The sequence below is a fragment of the Leptonotus elevatus genome, chromosome 6, assembly GCF_054856555.1.
Source record: "Leptonotus elevatus isolate MCC_2025b chromosome 6, RoL_Lele_1.0, whole genome shotgun sequence".
Lineage (NCBI taxonomy): Eukaryota > Metazoa > Chordata > Actinopteri > Syngnathiformes > Syngnathidae > Leptonotus > Leptonotus elevatus.
This window is the reverse complement of record NC_141244.1, coordinates 25,145,572-25,168,199: the sequence shown is the minus strand read 5'-3', so window position 1 is coordinate 25,168,199 and position 22,628 is coordinate 25,145,572. Positions and strand designations below refer to the sequence as shown.

The 22,628-nt window shown below is 39.6% G+C and overlaps 1 protein-coding gene across 2 annotated transcripts in view; it reads right to left on the bottom strand.

Annotated features, from left to right (window-relative positions):
• Nucleotides 1-22,628, bottom strand: part of pou2f2b (POU class 2 homeobox 2b) — a 75,208-nt gene that overhangs the window by 7,215 nt on the left and 45,365 nt on the right. For both annotated transcript variants that reach the window (XM_086079250.1, XM_086079251.1), the window contains exons 2-11: nucleotides 20,241-20,306; nucleotides 19,067-19,101; nucleotides 17,609-17,665; nucleotides 16,321-16,440; nucleotides 14,887-15,228; nucleotides 14,056-14,164; nucleotides 13,895-13,980; nucleotides 12,859-12,993; nucleotides 12,632-12,773; nucleotides 12,381-12,529 (exon numbers count right to left, since the gene is read on the bottom strand). In XM_086079250.1, coding sequence (XP_085935376.1) covers nucleotides 12,381-12,529; nucleotides 12,632-12,773; nucleotides 12,859-12,993; nucleotides 13,895-13,980; nucleotides 14,056-14,164; nucleotides 14,887-15,228; nucleotides 16,321-16,440; nucleotides 17,609-17,665; nucleotides 19,067-19,101; nucleotides 20,241-20,306 — 1,241 coding nt within the window. The remainder of the gene's footprint in view (nucleotides 1-12,380; nucleotides 12,530-12,631; nucleotides 12,774-12,858; nucleotides 12,994-13,894; nucleotides 13,981-14,055; nucleotides 14,165-14,886; nucleotides 15,229-16,320; nucleotides 16,441-17,608; nucleotides 17,666-19,066; nucleotides 19,102-20,240; nucleotides 20,307-22,628) is intronic.

Below are 22,628 nucleotides of genomic sequence, written 5' to 3'. Positions count from 1 at the left end.
TTTGAAACCCTCACCCTAGTTTTAAACCCTACTTTGAAACCCTAACCCTAGTTTTAAACCCTTCTTTGAAACCCTAACCCTAGTTTAAACCCCTACTTTGAAACCCTAACCCTAGTTTTAAACCCTTCTTTGAAACCCTAACCCTAGTTTAAAACCCTACTTTGAAACCCTAACCCTAGTTTTAAACCCTACTTTAAAACCCTAACCCTAGTTTAAACCCCTACTTTGAAACCCTAACCCTAGTTTTAAACCCTACTTTAAAACCCTAACCCTAGTTTAAACCCCTACTTTGAAACCCTAACCCTAGTTTAAAACCCTACATTGAAACCCTAACCCTAGTTTTAAACCCTACTTTTAAACCCTAACCCTAGTTTAAACCCCTACTTTAAAACCCTAACCCTAGTTTAAACCCCTACTTTGAAACCCTAACCCTAGTTTTAAACCCTACTTTGAAACCCTAACCCTAGTTTAAAACCCTACTTTGAAACCCTAACCTTAGTTTAAAACCCTACTTTGAAACCCTAACCCTAGTTTTAAACCTTACTTTGAAACCCTAACCCTAGTTTAAACCCCTACTTTTGAAACCCTAACTCTAGTTTTAAACCCCTACTTTGAAACCCTAACCCTAGTTTAAAACCCTACTTTGAAACCCTAACCCTAGTTTAAAACCCTACTTTGAAACCCTCACCCTAGTTTTAAACCCTACTTTGAAACCCTAACCCTAGTTTTAAACCCTTCTTTGAAACCCTAACCCTAGTTTAAACCCCTACTTTGAAACCCTAACCCTAGTTTTAAACCCTTCTTTGAAACCCTAACCCTAGTTTAAAACCCTACTTTGAAACCCTAACCCTAGTTTTAAACCCTACTTTGAAACCCTAACCCTAGTTTTAAACCTTACTTTGAAACCCTAACCCTAGTTTAAACCCCTACTTTGAAACCCTAACCCTAGTTTGAAACCCTAACCCTAGTTTAAAACCCTACTTTGTAACCCTAACCCTAGTTTAAAACCCTACTTTGAAACCCTAACCCTAGTTTAAAACCCTACTTTGAAACCCTAACCCTAGTTTAAACCCCTACTTTGAAACCCTAACCCTAGTTTAAACCCCTACTTTGAAACCCTAACCCTAGTTTAAAACCCTACTTTGAAACCCTAACCCTAGTTTTAAACCCTACTTTGAAACCCTAACCCTAGTTTAAAAACCTACTTTGAAACCCTAACCCTAGTTTAAAACCATACTTTGAAACCCTAACCCTAGTTTAAAACCCTACTTTGTAACCCTAACCCTAGTTTTAAACCCTACTTTGAAACCCTAACCCTAGTTTAAACCCCTAATTTGAAACCCTAACCCTAGTTTAAACCCCTACTTTGAAACCCTAACCCTAGTTTAAACCCCTACTTTAAAAACCCTAACCCTAGTTTAAAACCCTACTTTGTAACCCTAACCCTAGTTTAAACCCCTACTTTAAAACCCTAACCCTAGTTTAAAACCCTACTTTGTAACCCTAACCCTAGTTTTAAACCCTACTTTGAAACCCTAACCCTAGTTTAAAACCCTACTTGAAACTCTAACCCTAGTTCTAAACCCTACTTTTTAACCTTAACCCTAGTTTTAACCCCTACTTTGAAACCCTAACCCTAGTTTAAAACCCTACTTTGTAACCCTAACCCTAGTTTAAACCCCTACTTTGAAACCCTAACCCTAGTTTAAACCCCTACTTTGAAACCCTAACCCTAGTTTTAAACCCTTCTTTGAAACCCTAACCCTAGTTTAAAACCCTACTTTGAAACCCTAACCCTAGTTTTAAACCCTACTTTGAAACCCTAACCCTAGTTTAAACCCCTACTTTGAAACCCTAACCCTAGTTTAAAACCCTACTTTGAAACCCTAACCCTAGTTTTAAACCCTTCTTTGAAACCCTAACCCTAGTTTAAACCCCTACTTTGAAACCCTAACCCTAGTTTAAAACCCTACTTTGAAACCCTAACCCTAGTTTAAACCCCTACTTTGAAACCCTAACCCTAGTTTAAAACCCTACTTTGAAACCCTAACCCTAGTTTTAAACCCTACTTTGAAACCCTACTTTGAAACCCTAACCCTAGTTTAAAACCCTACTTTGAAAACCCTAACCCTAGTTTAAACCCCTACTTTGAAACCCTAACCCTAGTTTAAACCCCTACTTTGAAACCCTAACCCTAGTTTAAAACCCTACTTTGAAACCCTAACCCTAGTTTAAACCCCTACTTTGAAACCCTAACCCTAGTTTTAAACCCTTCTTTGAAACCCTAACCCTAGTTTAAAACCATACTTTGAAACCCTAACCCTAGTTTGAAAACCCTACTTTGAAACCCTAACCCTAGTTTTAAACCTTACTTTGAAACCCTAATCCTAGTTTAAACCCCTACTTTGAAACCCTAACCCTAGTTTGAAACCCTAACCCTAGTTTAAAACCCTACTTTGTAACCCTAACCCTAGTTTAAAACCCTACTTTGAAACCCTAACCCTAGTTTAAAACCCTACTTTGAAACCCTAACCCTAGTTTAAACCCCTACTTTGAAACCCTAACCCTAGTTTAAACCCCTACTTTGAAACCCTAACCCTAGTTTAAAACCCTACTTTGAAACCCTAACCCTAGTTTTAACCCCTACTTTGAAACCCTAACCCTAGTTTAAAACCCTACTTTGTAACCCTAACCCTAGTTTAAACCCCTACTTTGAAACCCTAACCCTAGTTTAAAACCCTACTTTGAAACCCTAACCCTAGTTTAAACCCCTACTTTAAAACCCTAACCCTAGTTTAAAACCCTACTTTGAAACCCTAACCCTAGTTTAAAACCCTACTTTGAAACCCTAACCCTAGTTTAAAACCCTACTTTGAAACCCTAACCCTAGTTTTAAACCCTACTTTGAAACCCTAACCCTAGTTTAAACCCCTACTTTGAAACCCTAACCCTAGTTTTAAACCCTTCTTTGAAACCCTAACCCTAGTTTAAAACCCTACATTGAAACCCTAACCTTAGTTTTAAACCCTACTTTTAAACCCTAACCCTAGTTTTAAACCCTTCTTTGAAACCCTAACCCTAGTTTAAACCCCTACTTTGAAACCCTAACCCTAGTTTAAAACCCTACTTTGAAACCCTAACCCTAGTTTTAAACCCTACTTTGAAACCCTAACCCTAGTTTTAAACCCTACTTTGAAACCCTAACCCTAGTTGTAAACCCTACTTTGAAACCCTAACCCTAGTTTAAACCCCTACTTTGAAACCCTAACCCTAGTTTAAAACCCTACTTTGAAACCCTAACCCTAGTTTAAACCCCTACTTTGAAACCCTAACCCTAGTTTTAAACCTTACTTTGAAACCCTAACCCTAGTTTAAACCCCTACTTTGAAACCCTAACCCTAGTTTAAACCCCTACTTTAAAACCCTAACCCTAGTTTAAAACCCTACTTTGTAACCCTAACCCTAGTTTAAAACCCTACTTTGAAACCCTAACCCTAGTTTAAAACCCTACTTTGAAACCCTAACCCTAGTTTAAACCCCTACTTTGAAACCCTAACCCTAGTTTAAACCCCTACTTTGAAACCCTAACCCTAGTTTAAAACCCTACTTTGAAACCCTAACCCTAGTTTTAAACCCTACTTTGAAACCCTAACCCTAGTTTAAAAACCTACTTTGAAACCCTAACCCTAGTTTAAAACCATACTTTGAAACCCTAACCCTAGTTTAAAACCCTACTTTGTAACCCTAACCCTAGTTTTAAACCCTACTTTGAAACCCTAACCCTAGTTTAAACCCCTAATTTGAAACCCTAACCCTAGTTTAAACCCCTACTTTGAAACCCTAACCCTAGTTTAAACCCCTACTTTGAAACCCTAACCCTAGTTTAAAACCCTACTTTGTAACCCTAACCCTAGTTTAAACCCCTACTTTAAAACCCTAACCCTAGTTTAAAACCCTACTTTGTAACCCTAACCCTAGTTTTAAACCCTACTTTGAAACCCTAACCCTAGTTTAAAACCCTACTTGAAACTCTAACCCTAGTTCTAAACCCTACTTTTTAACCTTAACCCTAGTTTTAACCCCTACTTTGAAACCCTAACCCTAGTTTAAAACCCTACTTTGTAACCCTAACCCTAGTTTTAAACCCTACTTTGAAACCCTAACCCTAGTTGTAAACCCTACTTTGAAACCCTAACCCTAGTTTTAAACCTTACTTTGAAACCCTAACCCTAGTTTAAACCCCTACTTTGAAACCCTAACCCTAGTTTTAAACCTTACTTTGAAACCCTAACCCTAGTTTAAACCCCTACTTTGAAACCCTAACCCTAGTTTGAAACCCTAACCCTAGTTTAAAACCCTACTTTGTAACCCTAACCCTAGTTTAAAACCCTACTTTGAAACCCTAACCCTAGTTTAAAACCCTACTTTGAAACCCTAACCCTAGTTTAAACCCCTACTTTGAAACCCTAACCCTAGTTTAAACCCCTACTTTGAAACCCTAACCCTAGTTTAAAACCCTACTTTGAAACCCTAACCCTAGTTTTAAACCCTACTTTGAAACCCTAACCCTAGTTTAAAAACCTACTTTGAAACCCTAACCCTAGTTTAAAACCATACTTTGAAACCCTAACCCTAGTTTAAAACCCTACTTTGTAACCCTAACCCTAGTTTTAAACCCTACTTTGAAACCCTAACCCTAGTTTAAACCCCTAATTTGAAACCCTAACCCTAGTTTAAACCCCTACTTTGAAACCCTAACCCTAGTTTAAACCCCTACTTTGAAACCCTAACCCTAGTTTAAAACCCTACTTTGTAACCCTAACCCTAGTTTAAACCCCTACTTTAAAACCCTAACCCTAGTTTAAAACCCTACTTTGTAACCCTAACCCTAATTTTAAACCCTACTTTGAAACCCTAACCCTAGTTTAAAACCCTACTTGAAACTCTAACCCTAGTTCTAAACCCTACTTTTTAACCTTAACCCTAGTTTTAACCCCTACTTTGAAACCCTAACCCTAGTTTAAAACCCTACTTTGTAACCCTAACCCTAGTTTAAACCCCTACTTTGAAACCCTAACCCTAGTTTAAACCCCTACTTTGAAACCCTAACCCTAGTTTTAAACCCTTCTTTGAAACCCTAACCCTAGTTTAAAACCCTACTTTGAAACCCTAACCCTAGTTTTAAACCCTACTTTGAAACCCTAACCCTAGTTTAAACCCCTACTTTGAAACCCTAACCCTAGTTTAAAACCCTACTTTGAAACCCTAACCCTAGTTTTAAACCCTTCTTTGAAACCCTAACCCTAGTTTAAACCCCTACTTTGAAACCCTAACCCTAGTTTAAAACCCTACTTTGAAACCCTAACCCTAGTTTAAACCCCTACTTTGAAACCCTAACCCTAGTTTAAAACCCTACTTTGAAACCCTAACCCTAGTTTTAAACCCTACTTTGAAACCCTAACCCTAGTTTAAAACCCTACTTTGAAACCCTAACCCTAGTTTAAAACCCTACTTTGAAACCCTAACCCTAGTTTAAACCCCTACTTTGAAACCCTAACCCTAGTTTAAACCCCTACTTTGAAACCCTAACCCTAGTTTAAAACCCTACTTTGAAACCCTAACCCTAGTTTAAACCCCTACTTTGAAACCCTAACCCTAGTTTTAAACCCTTCTTTGAAACCCTAACCCTAGTTTAAAACCCTACTTTGAAACCCTAACCCTAGTTTGAAAACCCTACTTTGAAACCCTAACCCTAGTTTTAAACCTTACTTTGAAACCCTAATCCTAGTTTAAACCCCTACTTTGAAACCCTAACCCTAGTTTGAAACCCTAACCCTAGTTTAAAACCCTACTTTGTAACCCTAACCCTAGTTTAAAACCCTACTTTGAAACCCTAACCCTAGTTTAAAACCCTACTTTGAAACCCTAACCCTAGTTTAAAACCCTACTTTGAAACCCTAACCCTAGTTTAAACCCCTACTTTGAAACCCTAACCCTAGTTTAAAACCCTACTTTGAAACCCTAACCCTAGTTTTAACCCCTACTTTGAAACCCTAACCCTAGTTTAAAACCCTACTTTGTAACCCTAACCCTAGTTTAAACCCCTACTTTGAAACCCTAACCCTAGTTTAAAACCCTACTTTGAAACCCTAACCCTAGTTTAAACCCCTACTTTAAAACCCTAACCCTAGTTTAAAACCCTACTTTGAAACCCTAACCCTAGTTTAAAACCCTACTTTGAAACCCTAACCCTAGTTTAAAACCCTACTTTGAAACCCTAACCCTAGTTTTAAACCCTACTTTGAAACCCTAACCCTAGTTTAAACCCCTACTTTGAAACCCTAACCCTAGTTTTAAACCCTTCTTTGAAACCCTAACCCTAGTTTAAAACCCTACATTGAAACCCTAACCTTAGTTTTAAACCCTACTTTTAAACCCTAACCCTAGTTTAAACCCCTACTTTAAAACCCTAACCCTAGTTTAAACCCCTACTTTGAAACCCTAACCCTAGTTTTAAACCCTACTTTGAAACCCTAACCCTAGTTTTAAACCCTTCTTTGAAACCCTAACCCTAGTTTAAACCCCTACTTTGAAACCCTAACCCTAGTTTAAAACCCTACTTTGAAACCCTAACCCTAGTTTAAACCCCTACTTTGAAAACCTAACCCTAGTTTAAAACCCTACTTTGAAACCCTACCCCTAGTTTTAAACCCTACTTTGAAACCCTAACCCTAGTTTAAAACCCTACTTTGAAACCCTAACCCTAGTTTAAACCCCTACTTTGAAACCTTAACCCTAGTTTAAACCCCTACTTTGAAACCCTAACCCTAGTTTAAAACCCTACTTTGAAACCCTAACCCTAGTTTAAACCCCTACTTTGAAACCCTAACCCTAGTTTTAAACCCTTCTTTGAAACCCTAACCCTAGTTTAAAACCCTACTTTGAAAACCTAACCCTAGTTTAAAACCCTACTTTGAAACCCTAACCCTAGTTTTAAACCTTACTTTGAAACCCTAACCCTAGTTTAAACCCCTACTTTGAAACCCTAACCCTAGTTTGAAACCCTAACCCTAGTTTAAAACCCTACTTTGTAACCCTAACCCTAGTTTAAAACCCTACTTTGAAACCCTAACCCTAGTTTAAAACCCTACTTTGAAACCCTAACCCTAGTTTAAACCCCTACTTTGAAACCCTAACCCTAGTTTAAACCCCTACTTTGAAACCCTAACCCTAGTTTAAAACCCTACTTTGAAACCCTAACCCTAGTTTTAAACCCTACTTTGAAACCCTAACCCTAGTTTAAAAACCTACTTTGAAACCCTAATATTAGTTTAAAACCATACTTTGAAACCCTAACCCTAGTTTAAAACCCTACTTTGTAACCCTAACCCTAGTTTTAAACCCTACTTTGAAACCCTAACCCTAGTTTAAACCCCTAATTTGAAACCCTAACCCTAGTTTAAACCCCTAATTTGAAACCCTAACCCTAGTTTAAACCCCTACTTTGAAACCCTAACCCTAGTTTAAACCCCTACTTTGAAACCCTAACCCTAGTTTAAAACCCTACTTTGTAACCCTAAACCTAGTTTAAACCCCTACTTTGAAACCCTAACCCTAGTTTAAAACCCTACTTTGTAACCCTAACCCTAGTTTTAAACCCTACTTTGAAACCCTAACCCTAGTTTAAAACCCTACTTGAAACCTTAACCCTAGTTCTAAACCCTACTTTTTAACCTTAACCCTAGTTTAAAACCCTACTTTGAAACCCTAACCCTAGTTTAAACCCCTACTTTGAAACCCTAACCCTAGTTTAAAACCCTACTTTGAAACCCTCACCCTAGTTTTAAACCCTACTTTGAAACCCTAACCCTAGTTTTAAACCCTTCTTTGAAACCCTAACCCTAGTTTAAACCCCTACTTTGAAACCCTAACCCTAGTTTTAAACCCTTCTTTGAAACCCTAACCCTAGTTTAAAACCCTACTTTGAAACCCTAACCCTAGTTTTAAACCCTACTTTGAAACCCTAACCCTAGTTTAAAACCCTACTTTGTAACCCTAACCCTAGTTTAAACCCCTACTTTGAAACCCTAACCCTAGTTTAAAACCCTACTTTGAAACCCTAACCCTAGTTTAAACCCCTACTTTGAAACCCTAACCCTAGTTTAAAACCCTACTTTGAAACCCTAACCCTAGTTTAAACCCCTACTTTGAAACCCTAACCCTAGTTTAAACCCCTACTTTGAAACCTAACCCTAGTTTAAAACCCTACTTTGAAACCCTCACCCTAGTTTTAAACCCTACTTTGAAACCCTAACCCTAGTTTTAAACCCTTCTTTGAAACCCTAACCCTAGTTTAAACCCCTACTTTGAAACCCTAACCCTAGTTTTAAACCCTTCTTTGAAACCCTAACCCTAGTTTAAAACCCTACTTTGAAACCCTAACCCTAGTTTTAAACCCTACTTTGAAACCCTAACCCTAGTTTAAACCCCTACTTTGAAACCCTAACCCTAGTTTTAAACCCTAACCCTAGTTTAAACCCCTACTTTAAAACCCTAACCCTAGTTTAAGCCCCTACTTTGAAACCCTAACCCTAGTTTAAAACCCTACTTTGAAACCCTAACCCTAGTTTTAAACCCTACTTTGAAACCCTAACCCTAGTTTAAACCCCTACTTTGAAACCCTAACCCTAGTTTAAAACCCTACTTTGAAACCCTAACCCTAGTTTAAAACCCTACTTTGAAACCCTAACCCTAGTTTAAACCCCTACTTTGAAACCCTAACCCTAGTTTAAAACCCTACTTTGAAACCCTAACCCTAGTTTAAAACCCTACTTTGAAACCCTAACCCTAGTTTAAACCCCTACTTTGAAACCCTAACCCTAGTTTAAAACCCTACTTTGAAACCCTCACCCTAGTTTTAAACCCTACTTTGAAACCCTAACCCTAGTTTTAAACCCTTCTTTGAAACCCTAACCCTAGTTTAAACCCCTACTTTGAAACCCTAACCCTAGTTTTAAACCCTTCTTTGAAACCCTAACCCTAGTTTAAAACCCTACTTTGAAACCCTAACCCTAGTTTTAAATCCTACTTTGAAACCCTAACCCTAGTTTAAACCCCTACTTTGAAACCCTAACCCTAGTTTTAAACCCTACTTTTAAACCCTAACCCTAGTTTAAACCCCTACTTTAAAACCCTAACCCTAGTTTAAACCTCTACTTTGAAACCCTAACCCTAGTTTTAAACCCTACTTTGAAACCCTAACCCTAGTTTAAAACCCTACTTTGTAACCATAACCCTAGTTTTAAACCCTACTTTGAAACCCTAACCCTAGTTGTAAACCATTCTTTGAAACCCTAACCCTAGTTTAAAACCCTACTTTGAAACCCTAACCCTAGTTTAAAACTTACTTTGAAACCCTAACCCTAGTTTAAACCCCTATTTTGAAACCCTAACCCTAGTTTAAAACCCTACTTTGAAACCCTAACCCTAGTTTAAACCCTACTTTGTAACCCTAACCCTAGTTTAATACCCTACTTTGAAACCCTAACCCTAGTTTAAAACCCTAACCCTAGTTTAAAACCCTACTTTGTAACCCTAACCCTAGTTTTAAACCCTACTTTGAAACCCTAACCCTAGTTGTAAACCATTCTTTGAAACCCTAACCCTAGTTTAAAACCCTACTTTGTAACCCTATTCCTAGTTTAAAACCCTACTTTGAAACCCTAACCCTAGTTTTAAACCCTTCTTTGAAACCCTAACCCTAGTTTAAAACCTTACTTTGAAACCCTAACCCTAGTTTAAACCCCTACTTTGAAACCCTAACCCTAGTTTAAAACCCTACTTTGAAACCCTAACCCTAGTTTAAAACCCTACTTTGAAACCCTAACCCTAGTTTAAAACCCTACTTTGAAACCCTAACCCTAGTTTTAAACCCTACTTTGAAACCCTAACCAAACCCTTCTTTGAAACCCTAACCCTAGTTGTAAACCCTTCTTTGAAACCCTAACCCTAGTTTAAACCCCTACTTTGAAACCCTAACCCTAGTTTAAAACCCTACTTTGAAACCCTAACCCTAGTTTTAAACCCTACTTTGTAACCCTAACCCTAGTTTTAAACCCTACTTTGAAACCCTAACCCTAGTTGTAAACCATTCTTTGAAACCCTAACCCTAGTTTAAAACTCTACTTTGTAACCCTATTCCTAGTTTAAAACCCTACTTTGAAACCCTAACCCTAGTTTTAAACCCTTCTTTGAAACCCTAACCCTAGTTTAAAACCTTACTTTGAAACCCTAACCCTAGTTTAAACCCCTACTTTGAAACCCTAACCCTAGTTTTAAACCCTATTTTGAAACCCTAACCCTAGTTTAAAACCCTACTTTGAAACCTTAACCGTAGTTTAAAACCCTACTTTGAAACCCTAACCCTAGTTTTAAACCCTATTTTGAAACCCTAACCCTAGTTTAAAACCCTACTTTGAAACCCTAACCCTAGTTTAAACCCCTACTTTGAAACCCTAACCCTAGTTTAAACCCCTACTTTGAAACCCTAACCCTAGTTTTAAACCCTAACCCTAGTTTAAAACCCTACTTTGAAACCCTAACCCTAGTTTAAAACCCTACTTTGAAACCCTAACCCTAGTTTAAAACCCTACTTTGAAACCCTAACCCTAGTTTAAAACCCTAACCCTAGTTTAAAACCCTACTTTGTAACCCTAACCCTAGTTTTAAACCCTACTTTGAAACCCTAACCCTAGTTGTAAACCATTCTTTGAAACCCTAACCCTAGTTTAAAACCCTACTTTGTAACCCTATTCCTAGTTTAAAACCCTACTTTGAAACCCTAACCCTAGTTTTAAACCCTTCTTTGAAACCCTAACCCTAGTTTAAAACCTTACTTTGAAACCCTAACCCTAGTTTAAACCCTTACTTTGAAACCCTAACCCTAGTTTAAAACCCTACTTTGAAACCCTAACCCTAGTTTAAAACCCTACTTTGAAACCCTAACCCTAGTTTAAAACCCTACTTTGAAACCCTAACCCTAGTTTTAAACCCTACTTTGAAACCCTAACCCTAGTTTTAAACCCTTCTTTGAAACCCTAACCCTAGTTGTAAACCCTTCTTTGAAACCCTAACCCTAGTTTAAACCCCTACTTTGAAACCCTAACCCTAGTTTAAAACCCTACTTTGAAACCCTAACCCTAGTTTTAAACCCTACTTTGTAACCCTAACCCTAGTTTTAAACCCTACTTTGAAACCCTAACCCTAGTTGTAAACCATTCTTTGAAACCCTAACCCTAGTTTAAAACCCTACTTTGTAACCCTATTCCTAGTTTAAAACCCTACTTTGAAACCCTAACCCTAGTTTTAAACCCTTCTTTGAAACCCTAACCCTAGTTTAAAACCTTACTTTGAAACCCTAACCCTAGTTTAAACCCCTACTTTGAAACCCTAACCCTAGTTTTAAACCCTATTTTGAAACCCTAACCCTAGTTTAAAACCCTACTTTGAAACCTTAACCCTAGTTTAAACCCCTACTTTGAAACCCTAACCCTAGTTTTAAACCCTATTTTGAAACCCTAACCCTAGTTTAAAACCCTACTTTGAAACCCTAACCTTAGTTTAAACCCCTACTTTGAAACCCTAACCCTAGTTTAAAACCCTACTTTGAAACCCTAACCCTAGTTTAAAACCCTACTTTGAAACCCTAACCCTAGTTTAAAACCCTACTTTGAAACCCTAACCCTAGTTTAAATATAAAAAATCCCAAAAATACATAAAAAAAATATTTCAGATTCACTAACGTGAACAATTGTAATAAATACAATTGTTAAAAATATACTATTTTTATTTTATTATTTAACAATCAATGCTTTTTTTCTCAGCATTTAAGCAATATTAATCCACCCATCCATTTTCTTTACCGCTTGTCCTCAACAAGGGTCGCGGGGAGCAATATTAATAAAAAAAAAAAAAAAGTATTTCTAAAACGGTCAAAAGGACAATTTTGTTTTGAATTAGCATTTAATCAACAATGATCAAAAACATTTGTATTCAAAAAACTATAAAAATATATAAAAGGATTTTGGATCAGCAATAGCGTTAATGTATGTTTGTCTCTTAATAGTACGTCAACAATGTAAATGATCACGGCGAAAAAATTAAATAAAAAATGATCAGCAATGTTTAGAAAGTTTTGATGTTTTAATTCAAATATTTAAATACAACATTTTAAAAACACTTTGGATTACTTTTAATGTGTGAGATTGTCCTTTACAATTTAATCAATTGAATCATGTTTTTTTTTTGCGTAATCAGTCTGGATCATTATGAATACGGAGCTGAAATTGAAATTCAAGCGTCTTTGCAAAAGTTGTCCTTACCGCCAAGAACGCGTGCTCGAGGGCGACGCGCACGTTGGTCTCGATGCTGGTTCTCTTCTTCCTGCGGCGGCCGGGCATGCCGTCGAAGCCCAGCGAGGGCGACGACAGCGAGCTGGGGCTGGGAAGGGTGCTGTCCATGGACATGGTCTCTGCAAGGGAAGGCGGTCCGGCACCGACATCGTCATCATCGCCGTCATCGTCATCATCATCATCATCATCATCATCATCATCAGGAAGGACGAAGGACCAACCTGCGTCGTTGAGCCACTTCTCCAGCAGCGGCTTGAGCTTGCACATGTTCTTAAAGCTCAGGTTGAGGGCCTCAAAGCGGGAGATGGTGGTCTGGCTGAAGTCGTTGCCGTACAGCTTCCCCATGGCCAGGCCGACGTCTCCCTGCGCGCAACGGCGGCCGCCACACGTTGACCGGCCCGCAACAAAAGCCACGGGGCGGGACGCCGACGACGGGGGCGTCGCTTACCTGCGTGAAGCCCAGTTTGATGCGTCTCTGTTTGAAAGTGCGGGCAAACTGCTCCAGCTCCTCCAGGTCGCTGGGTTCCTCGGGGTGGGGGGGCACCGAGGTCAGGCCTCCGCTCACCTCCAGGCTCTTGTCTCGCTGAAATCGGACATCGCCGGCAGCAAAGAGCGCAAATATTCTTTTCATGTAGAAATGAATCTTGAATCATTTTGTGTCGCCAATTTCATTTCAAGCATTTATTTATATAGTGTAATAAATAAAACATTATAGTTCTTCATTAATGGCTTAATGTATTTATTTTATTTATTAATGAAATATATTGTAACGTATTAACACATTTATTTATTAAATTGATTTAATTAAATAAAAAAAGAAATGAAATGTTGACATGAAGAAATGTGAATGGAAAAGTGAAGAATAAATCTTTTTTCTGGCTTTTTTTTTAAAAAAACGGAAATATTTACATTTCATATTTTAATGACTTCTTTTAGCAACCCGAAATAAATGACAAACATTTAAAAACTCATTCTGTGTGTTAATTAAATTACTTTTATAACAATAATGTTATATTGTAATCTAATACAGCATATTTTCAGAATTTAAAAAAACGGCATTATATGTAGGACTGGGCATTTATTATTCATTTCACAAATTAAACATAAGAAATAATAAATTGGAATTATTATTCATGCAATAACCTGTACTACTTATAGGGAATGTCATTTGTTTACATTATTATCAGTAGTCTCTTAATTGACTTCTATTATTTTAATGGGATGGGGGGGAACTTCTGAATGTTCTGAACTCCTGTTTCTGGCATTTATTTTTCAGCAGGATGTTTGTACAGTGGGACCGAGCTGGCTTTACGGTGTTCTTCCAAGAGCGCCTCTGCTGGTGGCAACCAAGTAGTGCACTCCATTTTGGCCTCAATTTGCATTTCCCAACACTAATCGCGTTGCCCGTCATAGGAACGTAACCAAATTTGGTTCCTTATCTCTTCTCCTCGTCTGTATTGTAATTCATGAAGTCTTCCTCCTACCTGTGCTTGCACACCCATTCGACTCGAAAGCAGGCTCCCTTGGTTTGGTTGAGGTAGCGAAATAAGATTTGGCGTCGATAGGAGTCCTGCAATCAATCATGACGTCAAGTCAACGTTAACGGAATCCCTTTTTTGGCACCAAAAAAACGTTTCACTCGTACCCTGCTGGCCCTGCTGCGCTTGCGGGAGGAGGAACTGCGCAGGCGACGGCAGCGAGTGGCTGGGCATCAACACCAGTTGCTGCTGCAGGTGCAGCAAGTGCTGGATGTCCTGATGAAGACCAGAACGCAACAATTGTGACCATGTGACACGATAAGGTGGCGGCAGAAGTGAAGGGGGGGTCGGGGGGAGGGGGGGGCATGCCAGGTGAAAAAGGGGAATTGTGAAGCAGGGGTTCTCAAACTTGTTTTCTTTTCTTGTTAAATAGCCAATTACATTCAGATCTCACTATTTGTGTGCTCTTTCTGTAAAGCCCAACGATGCCACAAGATGGCGCCAACACCCTGGTTAATAGTCGAGTACTGTACCGACCGTTCTTCTGCTGCTAAAAATCACAAAAATGTGCATATAATTTCCTCTCAAATTAATTGCAGGGAAGAAAGAAAAATACTCCAAAGTTCTTCAAAAATAGCAACTGTCGGTATACAACAAAGCCCAATTTCTTGTTAGCTTGACCTTTTTCACTTTGCTTCCACAAGCAACTCGAGCTCGACCGAGATCCTCACTTGCCACAAAGAAATCTTAACGTTTCTTCCTTGACACCAATAACTACCTTCTTAGGGCATTTCAGAAAAAGCACAAAAAAAACAAGTTGCATGGAAAAAATGAGCACGCAGGTGTTAGCTTCGTGCCCTTCTAAGGAAAAACTAAAGATATGACAAACTAAGTATTGCAAGTAATTTGGACTTCAGTTTGTGTGACGTCAGTTTGAGAAGCGCTGTTGCAAAGGCTGGCTCGGTCGGCCCTCGATGGCTCCGATTGGCTGCCAGTACCTGGGCGGTGAGCTGGATAGGCTGAGAGAGGGCAAGCTGGGGCGGAGGATGCGGGGCAGGGACGCTTTGGGCAGTGTGTTCCTGTGTGCTCTGTCCCTGACCCTGCTGGCCTGTTTGTCCCGCCTGCTGCTGCTGCTGCTGCTGCTGCTGCTGCTGCTGCTGCGCCTGCGCCTGCTGCTGCTGCTTGTGGGCCTGCTGATTGGCTGCCGCCGCAGCCGCTGCCTGAGCTTGGGCGGCGTGAGCGGCGTGCGCGGCGCTGGACTGCTGCACGGCGGCGGCCAGCAGCTGAGCCTGGGCCTGCTGCAACAGGAGCTGCTGCTGTGCCGGCAACAGAGCCGTCAGCTGGAAGCGGCGCCGTAGCGGGAGAGGCAAGTGTTAAGAAGTTGCGAGGCAAAGCAAAGAGTGCAAGGGAGAGGGCGTCACAATATGGCTGTGTTTGAAATCGCTTCCTGACGGCCCGACCGATTCATCGGCAGATTTTTTTTTTTTTACACTTTTTTTCAAATTGTCACAAAAAGAAAAAAAAATCCATATTTTTTTTTACACTTTTTTTCAAATTGTCACAAAAAGAAAAAAAAATCCATTTTTTTTTACACTTTTTTTCAAATTGTCACAAAAAGAAAAAAAAATCCAGTTTTTTTTCTTTTAATAACACACTACCTCATGAAACAAAGATGACATTCAAACACCCCCCCCCCTCAAAAAAAGTCAGCAAAATAATAAAAAAATTGTCCTGAAACAATTAATCGAATAACGCAAACAAACCCGCAATAAATTCATTCGTTCACGAGTTGCCGATGGTCAAAACGAGTCCGTCGAAACGCAGGCTGGCTAATGGGTTAGTCCCTTAACAGCCAATGAATTTGCTGACGTCCACATCACTCACCAAGCCAGGCCACGTCTTTTAAAGCCACACACACTCAACGTCACAGATACGACAGTCGAAATTGAGGATGGCGACCCCAAGTGGACAAAAATGCCTGTGCCTCACATTATGTTTAAGAACGCAAAATACGATTTTAACCGTTTACTCGGATTACCTGCAGAATACTAATAATAATAAAATATTTGCTAGCTGCAGCCCCAGACATCACAACACAAACATTTTGGTTTGTATCAACTTTGTAAAACACACTCATCGACATTGCAGTTAATTATTTTTGTTTTCATTTACTACATAGAAATTGGTATGTCAAGCTGGTATCTCGCCGAGTGGCAAATGCTTCCTCGTGAATGTGGGGTTTGTAAAAGGTTGCAAAGGTTTGCAAACTGTATCACTTTTTGTTGTGCTAATTAAGAAAAAGAAAAAGAAAAAAACGCCACTGGCAAGCATTCGCCGCATTCAGTGAGAGACCAGTTTAATGCATGATTCTGAACACAGCCTGCCAGTGTGTGCGCGCGTGCGTGCGCGCGCGCGTGCGTGCGAGGTCTCACCCCTGCCAGCTGCGAGCCGGTCAGCATGAGTTGTGTGTGTTGCAGTGCCGTCTGGGAGGGGGTGGGCCCGTGAGAGGGAGGAAGTGCCGGGGACATTTCGCCGCACTCTTCCATCTTATTCTGAAAGGATATAAAATATAAAACACAAACAGGAACATGCAGAGGAGGTCAGCAGGTTAAAGAAGTAAAACGTGACACTTAAGATCTTTTTAAGGCAATTTTGCGACAATGTTTTTTTTTTTTTAATTATTGTTTATATTATCAAATAGTTGCAGAATGTATGAATGCAAAACACGATCATCTCCCGTTGAAATGAAACGCAAGCAATCACTTCGAGCCAACTAAAAAACAAAAATATATATTTTTTATAACATGCTTTTCTAATAAGAAAAATAGCACGCTTCAGTATTTTACTTTACAAAAACATACACTAATAACATCATTTTATAGAATTTAACAAACCGTCTGTGCTTCAGAATTCAGTTGGATTTTGGCTGCTCATATGCACCTTGGCCACCAGGGGGCGGTATAATACACGCAGACATACGACAGGTAGATTTGATGATTACACACAGAAAAGACAATCTCAAGTATAAAATGCAATAATGTTACAGTGGACCCCCTCATACAGTTTTCTCATGTTTTTTTTTGTTTTGTTTTTAAATGTTGGGAACCTCCATTTTATGTGGGAAATGCTTAGTGGCAGTTTATCTGAAAAAAAAATATTTGAGTCAGAAAAAAAAAATGTTTTTCAGTGTATTTATAATGGCATCAATTATACTCAGTCCCTATCCCCTCTGCATTTTTTTTTGGGGGGGGGGGGCGTCTGAAAATTTGCAGACCTATTTTAATAATTTTTGCAGAATTAATAGATGAGTATCTGTGTACAATTAACATCCCTGGCAAGATTTTGTGTTTTCTTTTTACATGCACAAAGCAATGGAAGTTCCTTCCGGGATGGAGCATGTCCCAACTGCAAAAGTCCCGCCCACTCGTTTGCATTTCTTCCACGGCATATGCAAATGCAGCCATTCATTTTATTTTGGCGTTCTGGGAAATGCGACGGGGGGGGGGGATTATGGGCTGCCAAATAGTGGGCCTGCTTGTTTACTTAGGGCAGGAACACAAAAGGAGCAAGTCTGAGCACTCCCGCTTGCTGTCAAGCAATTTTCTGCACCACGTTAAGACACAAAAGACGAGCAAACATGAATACGCGCGCGCACGCACGCACGCACGCACACACACACACACACACACGCACACACGCAGACTCACAAAAGCCACTTACCTTGCTGCTGCTCAGGCTCGGTGAAAGGGAAAAGGGATTGACCTTCATTGACTGAGCCTTGATGAAGAGAAAAAGGACAGAATTGAAGGATTGATTGAAGAAGTGATTTTTCATTTCCAAGGAGAGCAAACCACGTACCAGGAAATGTGACAATCATTTTGTTTTGACTCAAAGGTTTTGCGGGCGAAGTTCGGATTTCACGAACATTATTTTGGGACATCAAGTTTACTCCAGCGGGGATTCAAATACATATTGCATCGCCGCGATTGCGTGCTGCAGCTGATTGCAGCTGATGTTGGTACGCCCTGGATTGGTCGCCAGTAGATGGCAGGGAACATATGAATAACCAACAACAGCGGGACACAAAAATGAAATGAAATGTCCATGATTAAGTCCAATAATGTGCTAATGAGAACTTTATTCATCAGATGGCATCTGTACCGTCGTAACAGTTGTCAGAATACGTCCGGGCTCGTCGAAGCTTATGTCGTAACGGTGACATTTGTAATCCTTTGATTTTGTTTGTTGCCAGTCCTTCAAAACGATTCACATGATAAGGTCACTAAATAAAGTTTAGGGATCGCTGCCTTTATAAAAAAAACAAAAAAATGACACTGTGCTTTGTTGGAATGTAAATGTCAAGTAAATATTTGAATCATTTTGTAATTGATTTATCCTTTGAAGCATAATTAACTCGTTTGCTCCCAAAAACGTAGAAATATGTTCTATTTTAAATATGACCATGCTCCCGAAGATACGTTTTTTATGTGTGTGTTTTTTATACTGGAGCATACAGAAGGCTTTGATGCAGCTTCTGACATGAAGAGGTCGCCTAAAGCAATGATTACAAAAAAACGGACAGCAGGTAGCAGCAGAGTATAAGAGCTCAGCCAGGGCCATGTTGCAAAAAGGCTCCCCCCACTGTTTTAAACAAGATTTGTGAATAATGATGAAACTTACATTCTAATGTTAATTGCTGCAAAAACATAAACAGATAAATTAAGTTTTTTTTTCCCAATGAAAGAAGAGACTCTTATCTTTCTTTTGGTCGGTTCCATGTTTTTATAGCAATATAACACAATATTTTGTGGGCCTTGCAAAATCAGTCAAAATCCAGTCAAACAGCCGGGAGCGAAGGGGGTTGCTTCAGTGAAAATGGCTGCCATTGAATGAGTTCATATGTGCCAATGAAATGGCCTGACTTTTTAGTGAGGTCAGTGCACAGATCGCCAGGAATGCAATACAGTATGAAGACAGTAAATATGAAATGTTCATGGCAACTTCTGAGGTTACGTGATGATATATGGGTTGTCTAACAGTTGTGATTGGCGACCATTCCAGGGTGTGTACCCTCGCCATGCCGAAAAGTCAGCGGTGTCGGCTCACTTAATAGCCACCCTGGTTCGCACAAGCACGACAGGAACCGGGTTGGAGCGGCGGGCGATGAGTTGGACGTACCTGATGATTGGATTCAGATCCATTGCGCTCGGAATCTGCAAGGAAAAAACAAGAAAGCGGCGAATGAGCGCGACACGCGGTACAGGAAAGAGGAAAAGACCAAAAAAACGGTCAAGTGCATTTTGCACACGATGATGGACTGACAAGTAAGTAGACAGACAAAATTGTAAAGAATGAAAACATGGGCAACAAATCCAAATTCATTTTTCATCTACTCGACAATGTGCAACCAGTCCATTTGCTCATTTTTTTTTTTTTTTTAATATTCTTAAATATTTTAAATGACATAACTCCTGCTCCATACTTTAGCCCACTTCAAGTAAATGTAAGCATGTACACAAGTCAATTTACAGTGTGTGCCCATAAATGTTCTAATTGTGCCCCTAAAATAAAAACTAAATAAATAAATAATGGCACTGTGGTATCAAAGTGTTAAAGTGACAGCTCTAAAATGACCTGTTTTTACAAATGTGGCTAATTAAATACAGATTTCCCCTCACTGAACCATTAAATTGATTTTTAAACAAAATAAATGTTAACCTTCTTCTGTTTTAATTTTTCTTAGTAAGTCACAGTGTCCCATCAAAGGTGTGCTATCTTTTTGAACAGGCCCGTGGGATACTCATGTTGTCCTTGGGTCAAACTAGTAACTGGTGGCACTTTTGCAAAAAAAAAAAAAAAAGCATTCATGTTTGCAGTTGCAGTGTCTCTTTCACCTTGAAGGAGAAAAAAAAAAGACTAAAAGGTTCATTAAAAATAATTAACTCCAAAGGAGGCGGCTCGTTTACTCGACTGTGCAAGCAACCAATCATATTGAGCTGTGCTTAGGAGTCCCCTTGCCCTTATTTAGCAGTGACAGTTTTAGCGGTTAGTGAAACCTTGACTTTTTCAAACCACGCTGAACCGTCAAATTGGTGATCAGCCCATGCCTAGCTCCGAATAATTTTTATTATTATTATTTTTTTTATTATTATTTTTTTTTTATAAAAGTTGACCTGGTCTAAGCACTTCACTCGTAGTGCCCGCACAGTTTGTAAAACTAGTAAAACACATTTGTGTGCTGAATTGTCTGACGAACCTCAAGCAGCCTTTGGCCAGCTGTCATGTATGTTTAAATATGTGTGTGTGTGCGTGTGTGTGTGCGTGTGTGTGTGCGTGTGTGTGTTGTTGTCACTTGTGCTGTCCAGCGGTGAGTCGGCGCCAAGTTTGTCAAGCTCAGCCGGCCTCGGCATCCTGATATCTGCAACGCACAGACAAGACGTCGTCAAATGTGGGCCGGCCAGCGTTTGTTGATGACAACAGGAAAGAGCGGCGACTTGAGGTGCAGGGTGGGAGAGTGCTGTCACACCGCAGCGCCCCCAACCCCCCCCCCCCCCCCCCCTCTCACTGTACGCCGAGCGTGGGTGAATCTTTCACAGGGCCCACTTGTTTTCATTCATTCATACTTTCCAAATAAAAAGAGTAGGTTGAGCTCAGGTTAAATTTAACTCGACGAGTTTGCATGAGAGAAACTTGTTCGGACGCTCGAAAGGTCGCGTGTGTGTGATTGGTCGCGAGTCCTCGTGGATTGCTGGTTGAAACTCTTCACGTTTCGGTACTATCTAAAGCTTTTTCAACTCATTTTTTCCTCGCCAACTCACCGCGTTGCAGTTATTTGAGAGCCTTTAGCACACGCGCGCGCACGCGCACGCGCGCACGCACGCACGCACGCACGCACGCACGCACACAGCCACTTCCCCTTTGTGAAAACATGCAAATCAGCCCAACGACCAACTAATTATATCACGCCACCTGCATAATAACTCACTCACCCCCACAAACCCATCACATACGTCAACGGCAAATGTTGATTTTTGACATCAAGGCATTTGCTTGTTTAAGCTTTAAAACAAATACATAGACAGACAAGAACAATCAATGAAACGAAAAAAAAAAAAAAGGATAGAGTGAATGAATTGCATTTTCATTGATTCCAATTTGAAAGATGATTAGATAATGCCAGAGTGCTCTGAGATACGAGTGTGGCCCCGGAACAAATTGTGCTCTTATCTCAGGGCACCAATCTCATTGAGATCTCTCAGCTGGTCGGCACTTGTTTTATTGTTCTTTGCAGAGGATAAAGAATATGACTGAATATGAGTACATTGTCTGTCTACGTCTGCTGCACAGTTTGTGTTCAATCCATTTCTCCAAAGGTTGTAGCGCTGCAACGTAGCTGCTATTTGGTGTTAGCACTAAGCTATGTGATGGCTTTTAAAACAACACGTAATTCACCTTGTTTTATGCTTAAGCTTGATGGCATGGGTGGGCAATATGAACGGACAACAATATTAACGTCAACGTTGCTTCGACCATGTTCAATTTGACATGATCAAGTATTAATAGTAGGGATGTTCAATACCGCTTTTTTTCAGAATGATACCAATACAAGTATTAGCTGAGGATTTACCGATACTGAGTACTGATACCTTTACTACTTTTGACATACAAAATAGGGCTTCACGATATCGAGAAAACATGCGATCTAGTTGGTGAATATTGCGATAGATATTATTGCAATATTTAACATGTACCTTAGGAAATACAATTTTTATTATCAAAAGAAAGAATTTTTTAAAAAATCATGTGGAAAAATAAGCAAGCTCAACGTATTCTTAGTTAACTAATCGTAATTACCGTAGGTAATGTTGAACTATTACTGTCGTCACTAATTAATAGTGTCTCAAAAAGAAAACACAGCAGAGGCGGCAAAGGAATAGGAAGTGCCTGAAATTCCTTATTCGGCCAATCGGTGGACAGGATTCCGTCATGTGACTCAGTGACGCCCGTATGCCAGGGAGTCTCTGCTTTGGAATAAATGATTTCATAGAGGTTTGACATGATTGACAATCATCGGTCAAAATAATCACATTGCTAAGATGTGCCGGAAAACGGTCGTCGTGACGATCCGTTCGCCAACAAATCGGTCCCGCCACCGTTTTGCCAACCGAAAGGAGGACGAATATGTCCAATGTAAGAGAAGTCCATCTGCACTGTACTGTGGATACGTACAGTAAATGTTGGCAAGACAAATTTGTAATGTTTTGTTTTTTCCCCTTCAATGTTGCGATTTAACGTGATGATTTTTCAAAGTCCTCTTCTCACGTACGGTACTTAAAAAAAAAAAAACATACCATAAATTCAATGATAAAATGAATATGAAAGAGTTGATGTACTTGAATGAGATTTGTTAACTGACTTGCAGTCTTCTAAGAGCTCACTACGACTTCGCAAAATTCTGCAAACAAATGGAGTGTGAATGTAAATCACCGAGTCAGAAATCAGATTATAAAAATAATGCAAATAAATTTGGCTTTTTTTTTAATCATTTCAACTTTTTATGTTTCATTAAACAATAATATGGGAAAAAAAAGTTTATTAGCTATACAGAAAAAGTGGCATGGCTCAGGTGGTAGAGTCGCTTTCTCCCAAGCTGAAGGTCAAAACGTTACTATGTTTTTTTCAGGTAAATATTACTTCTTCTTTTTCCTTTTTTTTTTTTTTTTTTACAGTGTGCACGACG